We start from the raw sequence: 13,618 nt of genomic DNA on the forward strand, positions 1-13,618 counted from the left end.
CTAATTCCCGGCTCTGAAGGCTGCATTTTTCAACCTTAGGAGCATTTAAACCTGACCTGTGAGCCATGGTTTCTGATTGGCCCGGACAGTGATAGTCCTGGTGTCACAACCTGCAGGATCGGCAAGGTGCTGATCAGAATCTCTCCACTCCTAGCCCTCCTTCTCTTCTCTTTTTCCCTCTCTCTCCCCCTCTCTTCTTCTCTGCCCTGTTTTGCAGGGGCGGAACTCATGGCGGCTTCACGCCCTCGGTCCACGCCTTCCTGGATTGGGAACACCTGGGCCTCATCAGACCAGCTGGTATATTAGAAGGAGGAGATCAGCTGTTCAACGCTGGATTGTTGTGAAGGCTCTAGTCAGTACACGTCTAGCTTAAGTTTCCTGTGCCTCCGTCTCAGAGACTTAACGAGTGTTTCTTTGTTCCTAGATTCCCCGTGGTTCCCCGTGTGGAGTGTGGAAGGAGCGACTGGTCGCTAGCGGAGAAGAGAGAGGTTGAACTGAGCGCGTGTGTGATTTCCCTGTTTTCCCTGGAGCCCTGCCCCTCACGTCTTGTATATAGCACTAACCCCGCACTGTCTGTACATACACTTGGTGAAGATCTGTAAATAAACCGTCTCTGTTTAAACGCTACTCATGAGTCCTGCGAGTGGATCCTCTAAGCAACCCGTGACACCTGGTCTCTGTGACATCATCGATGCATTTTGGGATGTAGGCAGTAACAGTTTCTGTATATTCCTGAAAGTCTGTGGTGTTGTCGTGTGTGGCAGCCTGTGGTGGAAAAGCAGTCTTGCAGTGCCTCTGAGGACCCTTCTGGCCACACCTGTACCTGCTTACGAACTGGTTTGGTGACTTTGACCAGGGGCCTGGGGGAACCCATGGCACACCTAGGTTTCTGCCTGTACTGACCCTTATGCAAAATAGGTGGAATTAAGACACAGTTCCAAAAGCAAACACAACTGATCAGTGCTGAGAGTGGTCCTGTTGCTGAGGTTGGGATGATCCTGTAATCTCTTATGAACGACCTCCAACGCTTCTATGACTGGGATGCAAGTGAAGACAGATGTAACATCTCTCTCTCACTGTACATGTACTGTTTATAAAATTAGGGAAACATAACCTGCACAAACAAAATAATTTGCAGGACAAATGTTTGACATCAATTTTGTTCGATTTGAAGAAGGTGGGGGGGCCAATTTCACTCACATGTGTTTATAAGGTTGGGGAAACCTGCAGTCAGCTGAGACCGAAGAAGTCACTTGGATGAGTGACGAAACGTTTCTCCAGCTGAAAATGTCCAGATGGACAGAATCAACCTTTTGGGATTTACTTACCTGGATGATTAAGTACGCATCAAGACGTTATTTTATTAAAATGTTTAAAATGTTAGCAGCACAAACGAAAATGTTTGCAGCACAAACCAGCACAAACGTAGCACAAACGTTTAACATAAATTTTCTTTGATTTGGGTAATGTGGGGGGGCTGGTTGACCTTTTGACCTTTACATTTTCATTAATATCTTTAAAACAGAAGCAGCACAAACAACAATTTTAGCAGCACAAACCAGCACAAACGTAGCACAGTTGATTGACACCCATTTTGTTTGATTTAATTAATGTGGGGGGGCTGGTTGACCTCTGATGACCTCAAGAAATTTTTATTAATATCTTTAAAATGATAGCAGCACAAACGAAAATTTTTGCAGCACAAACCAGCACAAACGTAGCACAAACGTTTGATACCACTTTTGTTGGATTTGAAGAAGGTGGGGGGGGCCAACTTCACTCACATACAAACTCCTCATAAAAGTCTGTGGGGAAATTCCCAGGGGACTTCTAAGAACTCAGTCTCTGTATAGCTTGCTCTTGTTGAAGGGGTCCGATATTGCGCCCAGGCTGTCTTTGTTTTCCCTTGAACACGGCTGGCGTATCTGAGACAGAAAATTATCCATATCTACCTGATCTATGGTACATTCTAATGTATACAACTTTTCCTAAAATGTCCTAACAGCTCTTTAGCTGCTCCTTAGCGTCATCGAAAAGTTAATTTTTAAGCATAATCTTAACAGTAGAGCGGGTGTCCTTGACCCAAACTGAGACTGGGAGTTCGTATAGCACTGTTACCTCACAGCAACAAGGTCCTGACTTTGACTCCACCATCCGGCCAGGGCCTTTCTGTGTGGAGTTTGCATGCTTTCCCCATGTTTACATGGGTTTTCTCTGGATACTCCGCCAGAATGTGTATACAGGTCTTTAGTTTAAATTGATGGAAAAAATGGAAAAAGGCAAATTGACAAAAATCTTTTAGCATGCGGTTCACTTGCTGGAGCTTCTTTACTGACTGATCCATTGATAAAAGCCACAAGATGTGTCTTAAACTATAAAAATAATATCTGTATTTCCAAAGTCTGTATGACAGCAAATAGCAATCTTGAGGATTGCTGTTTATTTTTATTTTGTTTTCAATCTTGCAGAATGCCGAAATATACTTAATGAAAAAAGGAGTCCAGTGGGTAAATAGTGGCAGCGGACAGTATTCAGGCAACAAAAAAAACAGTGCTGAATGGGATAAGCCTGAAGTGTTGGTAAGGTAATGCAGGAGATGATCTGCAGTGCTGAGATGAGCAGGGAGAAAAAACAGAACGTTAGTACTATTTCGGCAAACCCCCAGTGCTAGGATGTGCCTGTTTAAAAACCATGAGTCAGCAGACACACATATAGAGCCTAATGTTGATGAGAAATACAGACTGCATGCTCAGCTGTCTGTGTCAGATTTATTGTACTACAGCATGAAAATGAAACGCAATGAAAAGCTTCTGGACAGAGCTGCCCACAATCTGTGTGGAATTCTGTCAAATACATAAAGTGTGTGTGTGTGTGTGTGTGTGTGTGTGTGTGTGTGTGTGTGTGTGTGTAAAATGACAAGTTTAAACAGTATCCTGTCCATTGTGTCTGTATTTATTTTTTCCGTACGCTGTATCTGTTTTTACAGCATCATTTGAAGAGACATTATTAGAAACTGAATCATAGCTTCTTTTTTTTTTTTTTTTTTTTTTTTTTTGCTTGTCCCGTTTGGCTCTTTTGCCATCAGAATTATTGTCTAAAGGCAAAGAAAGATGCCCAACGGATTTACTTTACCAAATGGACCATCCCAGCCTTGCCGTAATGGTCTATTTGATTCACCTTTTATTGTTTATTTGTTAAATACGGGACAGATTTTTTACTGGGGAAAAGAAAGGGAAAGAAAAACAGCGGGGAAGAGGGACGGAGATAAAGGACAAAAAACAACAAAATAAGCAGACAAAAAATACATATATCAATCACCTGGATCACCTGTTGAGAAAGAAAAAAGAGAGAACAAGCAGAAGAAAAAAAAAGAGCAACATAATAAACAACATCACGATGATCTACCCCCGGACCGGGGCCTAGTTCAGCAGCCCCGCCTGGCCCCACAGAGCCCAGGACAGCCCACCCGACCCCACCACAAGGAAAACTGCAACCACCCCATCATCGACTCATCTTCCATACTACACAAGACAATAGACGCCCAGGCTGAGATCTTCCTCCACCTCTCCTATATCTCCTCCTCCTGCAGAGTGAGTTCCTGAAGAGAGGAGACCTCCTGCAAGATGTAACAGCCTCCCCCACCAGTTGAAGAGCCCCCCAGGTGGCTCGATGAGCCGGCGGAACCCTGCGCCAGGGCTGGGCCCCCATACACCCACCCACCCACAACCCCGGCAACACACCAACCAGGACCCAAGCCCCCGAGGCCCGGCCAGGGCCCCAGCCCAGAGTCGGAGCACCCCCAGAACCTCACGCCCGTCCCGGACCCACCCAGGGCCAGCCAGGCTACCAGGTAAGTAACCCACGTCTGTCAGCACAGACCCTCCCCTAGCCCCGCTGCACGCAGCCACGAGGAAACCGTCACTTAAGAGCCAACAGAGCCCTTAATAGGCCATGACCGCAACCCCGGGTTGAACCCTCCAAGGATGATGCTCTTGGGGAATCCCCCAACGCCCCAAGCCTGTCCCTACCCCCACACCAATCACAACAGCAAAGGTGGGACCAAACTATGACCCCCCCACCCCCACTAGGTGATGGAGCTGATCAAAGGAGCCCAGAGCAATTGATCTGATGTGATGGCAGAGGCTGTATCAAGACTAATGTAATCTAATAGATCATTTCTATATTGGTTAGAATTAAGATTATTTTTATTTTTCCAGTTCATGAGGACTGTTTTCTTGGCTATGCATAGGGCAGTGAAAACCATATGGGCTATATGTGAAGTGACATCTTCACATATCTCGCGCCAAAACGTCTGAACTGGTGGACAGAACCAAAGAGCGTGGATATAATTGTCCGGTGAATTGGTTTGGAAGTGTGAGCAGTTGTTGGTAGACGTAAAACCCATCTTGAATATCCGATGACCTGTATAGTGCACTCTATGTAGTATTTTGTATTGAATTAATTGAAGACTGGGATTTCTAATTAAATGAAAGGTTTTTAAACATATCTGAGACCAGAAGTTTAGGTCTAAGTTAACTGATAAATCCGCTTCCCATTTTGCAATAGGAAGTGATATTGATTCATCTGTTTTAGAAAGCATTCTGTATATTTTGGATAGTAATTTGGGGGTTTTAAGAGTAAGAAATTGAACCACACTTGGTGGTGTTTGTAGTTCAACTTGACCCGGTTTAAATTTCTTTTTTACTATGGATTTAATTTGTTGATATTCTAAAAATCTTTTCTTGTTGATCCCATATTGTGTAACTAGTCTGTCAAATGGAATAAAGTCTGTTCCTTCTAATATAGGAATCAAATACTTATATATAAGTATTTTGATTCCTTTACCACTCCAATCTGGAAAGTTTATCATATTATTGTTTTGTAATATGTCAGGGTTATTCCAGATAGGTGTACGTTTGCATGGGATTAATGAAAACTCCGTCAATTTTAGAAACTCCCACCATGCTGTCAGAGAAGAGCTGATGCTGATGCTTTTGAAGCATTCATGTCATTGGATGTTTGAGCTGATAAATGGTAGATCTGAAATCTCTAGATTATTGCAAAGTGCTTGTTCAACATCTAGCCAAGGTTCATCTAAGAGGGTGTGTTTTAGCCATCCTGAGATAAACTGAAGCCTGTTGGCTAAGAAGTAGTGCTGAAAGTTAGGCAGTTCTAGTCCTCCTTTATCCTTGGTCTTTTGTAGTGTTTTTAAGCTTATATGTGGGGGTTTATTTTTCCAAAGGAATTTGTTCATGTATGAATCTAGAGATCTGAACCAATCTTGTGGCGGTTTAGTTGGGATCATTGAGAATAAATAATTTATTTTTGGCAAGATCATCATTTTTATAGCGGCAACCCTTCCCATGAGTGATATGGGTAGAATATTTCCATCTAGCCAGATCATCTTCTACCTTCTTTAAAAGTGGGATATGGTTTAATTTAGTTAGATCTGCAAGCTTGGGAGAAACATTAATACCTAAATATTTTATATTTCCCGATTGCAGTGGTGTAGAAGAGGAATTATGGAGGGAGCAATTAATCGGTAGGACTGTAGATTTTGACCAGTTAATTGAGTAATCTGATATTCTTGCAAAAGAGTTTATCAATTCAATCACCCCAGAGATATTGGTTTGTGAATTTTGGAGAAAGAGTAACACATCATCTGCATAAAGGCTGATTTTATGTTCCACGTTCTTGCATTTTATGCCCTTAATTACTGAATTCTGTCTAATTGCTGCTGCTAGTGGTTCAATAAAAATTGCAAACAGTGAAGGGGAGAGTGGGCATCCCTGCCTGGTGCCCCTCAAGAGACAGAAGCTGGAGGATGTCTGGTCATTTGTTCTGACACAAGCTGTTGGGGAATTATATAATATTTTTAACCAGTTTATGAAAGAGGATCCAAAACCAAATTTGTGTAAAGTTGCAAATAGAAATTTCCAGTTAACTCTGTCAAACGCTTTTTCTGCGTCTAAAGAGAATATTGTAGTTTCTAGGTTTTTACTGTATGAGTAGTCTATCAAATTAAGTAATCTACGTGTATTTGTTGATGAGTGCCTACCTTTTATGAAACCAGTTTGGTCAGGATGAATTAAGAGGGGGGTTATTTTCTCCAGTCTCTTTGAGAGAGCTTTGCAGATTATTTTAAGGTCTACATTTATAAGGGATATTGGACGATAGCTTGAGGGATATACAGGGTCTTTGCCTGGTTTTAGCAGGAGATTAATGTTTGCAGAATTCATATTTGATGGAAGTCTGCCCTTTTCTTTAATTTCCAACAACGTTCTGTAGAAAACTGGTGCTAGAATCGACCAGAATTCTTTGTAGAATTCTGCAGGAAAGCCGTCTGGACCTGGAGCCTTATTATTGGGCATACTTATCAGGGCTTCCTGGAGTTCACCTGGTGTCAGTGGTGAATCCAGTGCCATTGCTTGAGTGTCTAATAATTTTGGAAGAGTTATGTTGTCCAAAAGCTGATCAATTTCTTTTTTAGATGGGTTTATTTGTGGTGAATACAACGTTTTATAGAAATCCCTGAAAATGTTGTTTATTTGTATCGGTTCATATATTGTGTTCCCAGATGAATCTTGAACAGCACATATAGTTCTTTTTTCTTTCTTTATTTTTAGCTGGTTTTCTAGAAATTGACCGGATTTATTACCATGTTCATAATTTTGTAAGCGTAGTCTTTGTACTAAGAATTTTGTTTTTTTATCAATTATCTCATTTAATTCTCGTTTTGTTTTGTGTATTTTGTTCAATGTTTCCTGATCTTGGTGGGACACGTAGGCTTCTTCTAGGGATTTGATGGTTTTTTCTAATTCCTGAATATTTTTGTTTTCTTCTTTCTTTTTATGTGATGAGAAAGGAATTATTTTACCTCTCGTCACAGCTTTCCCTGCTTCCCATAGAACAGATGCTGATGTTTCGGGAGTGTCATTATAGTCTAAATTCTTTTTTTAAATATTTAATAAAGTCTTCATCTTTAAGCAGTGATGTATTAAATCTCCAGTTTTTTCTTGGCGTAGTATTATTCTTGTGCATTAGTGTTAAAGATACAGGACCATGATCGCTGACAGCTATAGGGTGAATCTCAGTGTCTGAAATGTCGTTCAGCAGTGAGCTGCTGACCAGAAAATAATCCAGACGAGAGTAAGAGTGATGGACATGTGAGAAAAAAGTATATTCCTTACTGGTGGGGTGAAGGGAGCGCCATGCATCGCAAAGACCAAAGTCGCTCATATACTGTTTGATTATATTTGTGGACTGCCAATTACGCTGAGTTCCTGCTGTATTGAGCCTATCCATTTCTTCATTTAGTCCAAGGTTGAGGTCGCCTCCAAGAACAAGTGTGCCATCTAAGTGTTCAGAGAGTGCACTGAAAAAACCTTTTTAAAGTGCCTGTATGCATGAATAGACCAGGTGTTTGTCAAAGGGTGCAGGAAAATATGCAGCAGTAAAGCAGTTTGCAGTTTGGTTTTAATACATGTAAGTCTAGAACACCAAACTTTTTTTAAACTATAAAAGGAGGGAGTACTCCTTTTTTATTATAAGAGTTAATGAAAAAGAAATAATTGATATAAAATGTAAAAATGTAATTACAAAAGTCCACAGATTGGACTGGAACTAAAATGTGGCTAGTAAGAAAAACATAGAATGTATAGTAAAACTACTGAAATGTGTCTGCAGTTGAAACATGTTTCCTAGAAAAAACAATAAATGTCTATTAACTGACTGACATTACTGGTTTAGAGCAAATATGTCTGCTATAGTTAATAGCTTTAGCTGTATGGCAGCTATCAGAAGACATAGCAAATGCATTGGATAACAGAAAATATACTTTGGTAGTGTTTATTGAAGTAAAAACCATTTGACACAATAGAGCTTGGATTACTGATTAAAAAGCTGGAGAGACATTGTATTAGAGGGATAGTTATTGGTTAAACAGTTACTTAAATCAACGATATCAGAATGTACAAATAAATAATGCTGACTCACATTTACTGAAGGTTACCTGAGGTTCTTTGCTGTACCTTAAACTATTAATAATGTACTAGAATGACATATTTAAGATGTCTTAGTTGGTAAAGTTCACTTTATTCACTATATTATTCTGCTGAAAAAAATTGTAACAACTTTTTGAGTACAGTGGAAAGTTTGTTCCTAATAGTTCCATACATGACCAATTGTGTGGAGGTATACATTTGTTTTTGCCGGTTAATTGCATATTTTAAAATGTAGGTACTGATGTTTCCGTTTTTTTATTTTTTGCATGATAATTGTTCATAATTAAACTATTACAACAAATAGTCTGAGGTCTTGTATTCACTATAAAGGTATAATTTGAAATACACTACTTTTATTCATCACATTGCAGATGATGTGGTTCTGTTGACTTCATCAGGTGACAGCCTCCAGCTTGCACTGGAATGGTTTGCAGCCGAGTGTGAAATGGTGAGAATGAGATTCAGCACCTCCAAATCTGTGGCCATTGTCTTCAGTCGGAAAAAGGTGGAGTGCCCACTCCAGGTCAGGGAGGAGTTTCTGCTCCAAGTGGAGGAATTTAGGTATCTCGGGGTCTTGTTCACGAGTGATGCGAAAAGGGAGTAGGAGATGGAAAGATGGATTAGTGCTGCAGCTGCAGTGATGCTGATGCTGACGCTGTAGCAAAGCTCTTAATTTAGTGGCCGATCTACTTCCCTACCCTTATCTATGGTCATGAGCTGTGGGTAGTGACCGAAAGAACGAGATCGCGGATACAAGCGGCGAAAATTAGCTTCCTCCGAAGGGTGGCTGGCCTCTCCGTTAGGTTGAGGAGTTCAGCCATCCAAATCAAAAGGAGCCTTTTGAGGTGGTTCGGGCATCTGACAAGGATGCCTCCTGGGCGCCTACTGGGTGAGGTGTTTCGGGCATGTCCCACTGGGAGGAGCCCCGGGGCAGACCCAGGAGATGCTGGAGAGATTATCTCTCGGCTTGTCTGGGAATGCCTTGATGTTCCCCAAGCTGGAGGAGGTGGCTGGGGAGAGGGGGATCTGGGCTTCTCTGCTTGGGCTGCTGCCCCAAGACCTGGCCCCAGATAACCGGAAGAAGATGGATGGACTACTTTTTTCCCCCAAACACATTAAGTTCATGTACAAAGTATCTGTATCGGATCAGTATTTTTAATACCAGGCTAAATATTTCTTGGTATGTCCTTAAGATTGTAAAGGAAATCACTCGTATTGAACAACACTAATCCCAATTTAATTATTTACTTATTTACTTCTTTTTGGTGTTTTGAAAAATAAAATGTTACTCATACAAATAGTTTAAGCTTAACTGATATTGTGTCCTGACATGTGTCTTTTCTCTGTGCAGGGTGCTACACAGAGTGATGTCGACAGGCAAGCAGCAAGATAGTGGGGCGGCAACGCCTCTGTACGTATATGAATCCAAAGTCCACTGTGCCAATATGATGTTGTGCCTGGAGGATCAACGGCGGCAGGGCATCTTGTGCGATGTGACTGTACTTGTAGAGGGCAGGGAGCTACGAGCACACAGGGCTGTCCTTGCAGCTTGTAGCCACTACTTCCTGCAAACTCTGCTGAGACACAGCTGGTCACCTGGTGATGCAGAACTCATCATTAGCTTGCCAGACAAGGTAAAGGAGCACCATGACAGCACATAAGAATGGCAACATTCACTGATTTTAAAGATTTGACTCATGTCATTAGTTTAAATAAATAAATAAATGTTACAGGGGAGGTCTGGAAAAAAAACACATAACATCAGTTTGGGCTACCGTGTTGCAGTTGTTATCAGCATTCGCATAGTAAACAGAATTTTACCTCCATGCTTTTTAGCTAAATCTATCTAGAGAGATAGATCTGATTTTTTTTTTATGACAAAATGTGTCTTTTGCGATCTCTATTCATTTTAAGAATTCATGGTGATGTGCACAGAAAAGTGTAAGAGTATGTATGCAGAAAGAGTTACAGCGAGAAACTCTAATCCTGTATACTTCTTTCCTCAACCAAATGATCAAAATTCTTAGAAAACTGAGCGTTTGATTAATGGTTTCAAAAGTATTGTAAGGATTTTCAGGTTTTGCATCCCATGCACCATTTACCCTTGGCCGTAACGAGTAACCCTAAATGTAGCACACAACGGACTCAATGCACACAGGGTGATCAAGTTCAACTTCAAATTTATTTATATAGCACTTTTTAAAAACAACATGTGTTGACCAAAGTACTGTACAATAAAATGGACAAAGCAGAAGACATAAAAGAAACATAGAATATTGTTTTAGAAGAGAATAAAATCATACAAAGAATAATGGTAACAAACTTATGATGAATCAAAAGCCAGAGAATAAAAATGGGTCTTTAGACAGATTTTAAAAGTATCCACTGTTGGGGAGGAAATGCCCGGTCTCCTCTGTGTTTTAGTCTGGACCTGGGGACAACCAAAAGCATTTGGTCTGCAGACCTCAAGGATCTTGGGGGAGAATACCAGGTTAGGAGATCAGCAAGATATGTAGGGGCTAGTCCATGCGCAAGGTCTTAAAAACAAGTGTTAAGATCTTAGAGTCAATTTGAAAGCTGACTGGCAGCCAGTGTAGTGATACAAGTATAAGAGATAAATGATCTCACTTGCGTGTGCCAGTTAGGAGTCGTGCTGCCGCGTTTTGGACTAGCTACAGTTGGCCAGTTGATGAAGAGGTAACACCAAAGTAGAGGCTATTACAGAAGATGAGATGAGATGAAGGCATGGATCGCTTTCTCAAAATCTCTGAAACAGAGAAAGGGTTTAACTTTTGCAATTAGGCGAAGATGAAAGAAGCTGGTTTTGACTACATTATTTATCTGTTTATCAAAGGTTAAATTGCTGTCAATTTAGTTTTCTGTTATAGTTTTCTAAGGGGCCAAGGTCATAAAGGTTAGAAGGACCAAAGACAATGACCTCAGTTTTCTGTTCATTTAGATTTAGAAAATTTAGAGCCATCCATGTCTTTACATCTTTCAGACAATTAAACAGTCCCTTCAGAGGATTTACTGATTTTAATTTCAGTGGAAGGTAAATCTGAGAATCGTGTGCGCAGCAATGAAACGAAATACCGTATTTTTTAAAAAATTGATCCCAACGAGAGCATGTAAATTTAAAAGAGGACCCTGCAAAAAAGCACGGTCCTTGGAGACAATGTGTCTGAATCTAACAGAAAAGTAAGATTAGATAAGTAGGATTTAAACCATTCCAAAACAAGCCCTTTAATTCTGACACATTGTTCCAGTCGACAGATAAGAATACTGTCATCTATTGTGTCAAAAGCAGCACTGTGGTCTAATAATATTAAAATAGCAGAATCTCCCAAGTCAGTAAAAGTTAAAAGGTCATTAGAAACTTTTAAAAGTGCTGTGGTGCGTTTCAAAACCAGTCTGGAATAGTTAACCAATGTCGTGTTGATCTAAAAAGGTCTGAAGCTGCAGAAGGACAATTTTCTCCAGAACTTTTGACAAAAAGGACAATTTAGAGATTGGACGGTAATTTGATAGAACTGTTGAGTCCAGATTCTGCTTTTTAAGGATGGGTTCCACCACATCATGTTTAAAGTCAGAGGGAACAGACCCAGACTGAAGACTGTTATTGTCAATGGAAAGCAAACATGTACCAACAGTGTCAAAAACATCTATCAGTAAGCTAGGTGGAATGATATCCAAGGTACATTTTGAAGGTTAACAAGTTTCTGACTACTTTATTAAGTAATGTAAGGGATACTGGCTCGGAGTGGTCAAAAACGGCCAAAGTTGGAGTATAAACACATGGGTCAGAAATGGGAGGAATAATGTGAGACCTGATATCTACAATTTTATTAATGAAGAATTTCAGTAGATTCTCACATGTTATGTTCACTGCTATATGAGGATCAATAGTAGGAGGATTAAGAACTGAATTTATAATACCAAATAAAATCAGAGGTTTATGGTAATTGTTGGACACGATCTTGGAAAAGTTTTTTGTTTTTGCTGCTCTTGCAGCTTTCTGGTAAGTTGACAGAGATTCTCTAAGTGCCTCAAACGACGCCTGGAGACAGTCCTTTTTCCACTTTCATTCCGCTTTACTACATACCTGTCTGCGTTCCCTGGTGTCATTATTCAACCATGGTGGGTTTTAGGTTTTAGATACCTGGTGGTAAAAGGAGCAATGTCTGCTTGTCTGGAAAGCAGTATTTCCAGACAAGCTTAATTGAACAGAGAAAGCAGACTATTAGTTGTCGAATGAGTGGACTTGTTAACAGGTGATGCCTGATTTAGATTTTTATAGGAGCAGCACATTTGATTTACCAGGCTGACCTGAAAAGAGACACTCAAATAAGACATGTGGTCCGAAAGATTTATGTTACAAATTTTAGTGTCAAGGAGTGATAGGCCGCAAGAAAGTACGACATCCAGGGTATGATTGCGTTCGTGAGTTGGGCCTTTGACTGACTGAACCACCTCCTCTAGCTTATCCGGGAGAACACCAAGGCATTCCCAGGCAAGCCGAGAGATATAATCTCTCCAGCGTGTCCTGGGTCTGCTCCAGGGCCTCCTCCCGGTGGGACATGCCCGGAACACCTCACCCAGGAGGCGCCCAGGAGGCATCTTTGTCAGATGCCCGAACCACCTCAGCTGGCTCCTTTCGATGTGGAGGAGCAGCGGCTCTACTCTGAGCCCCTCCCAGATGGCTGAACTTCTCACCCTATCTCTAAGGGAGAGGCCAGCCACCCTTCAGAGGAAGCTAATTTTCGCCGCTTGTATCCACAATCTCGTTCTTTCGGTCACTATCCACTAGGGATGGGTATCGTTTAGGTTTTATCTGATACCGGTGCCAAACCGGTACTTTTGAAACGGTGCCGGTGCTTAAACGGTGCTCAAACCGGTGCTTAAAGAATGGAGAACACAAAATTGGTCCAAAAACCTCTCATGTTCAGCTGTTTTTTTGTAAAAAGAAAAAAACAATGTTAGCCTTTTCTGCAGCTATGGGGCATATATGGTATCACTCTTGGCTGGAAGCAGTGCTTAAACAATGGAAAAAACACAAACTTTGTCCAAAAACCTCTCATGTTTAACTGTTTTCCACTTTTTCTTTGGTCATTTTAGCCTTTTTGGCCAGGGTGAAGGGAGTACCTGCCATCAAACAAGAAGACAGCCGCATGTAGCTATGATGATGTTTGCTAGTTCACCTTACATGCATTAATGTAATAACGTGGTTAGCCTACTCAACATAAATTACACACGAACAACATTAAGCTACTCACGCAGAGAAGAACGGCTGCTGCTGCCATCATCATCAGTCATCATTTCTGCTACACTGGCAGGGCTAGGGGCCAGGACTCTCCTCTTCGGGTTTTTGGGGGATGTTGCTAACTCCGGGTCCCCTAACAGGCACCAAACCCGCAGTAGATGTGCACGGTGGCAGCAAGCTATCAAATACGGTGCATTTCTCGGCTTTTTAAAAAAACGCTATGCGTGGCCAGTAGGGGTGCAACGATACACAAAATTCACGGTTCGGTTCGGTTCGATACTTTGGTGTCACGGTTCGATATTTTTTCGATACAAAAAAAAATGTTCATGCCTTTTTAATTTGTCATTTATTAAAA

At 41.1% G+C, this 13,618-nt stretch overlaps 1 protein-coding gene across 2 annotated transcripts in view; it reads left to right on the forward strand.

Annotated features, from left to right (window-relative positions):
- LOC113012007 (transcription regulator protein BACH2-like) overlaps positions 1–13,618 on the forward strand; it is a 62,733-nt gene that overhangs the window by 12,150 nt on the left and 36,965 nt on the right. For both annotated transcript variants that reach the window (XM_026151945.1, XM_026151946.1), the window contains exon 2: positions 9,355–9,637. In XM_026151945.1, the coding sequence (XP_026007730.1) occupies positions 9,371–9,637 (267 nt within the window). In that variant the 5' untranslated portion in view covers positions 9,355–9,370. The remainder of the gene's footprint in view (positions 1–9,354; positions 9,638–13,618) is intronic.

Source organism: Astatotilapia calliptera, chromosome 19 (assembly GCF_900246225.1).
Source record: "Astatotilapia calliptera chromosome 19, fAstCal1.2, whole genome shotgun sequence".
Lineage (NCBI taxonomy): Eukaryota > Metazoa > Chordata > Actinopteri > Cichliformes > Cichlidae > Astatotilapia > Astatotilapia calliptera.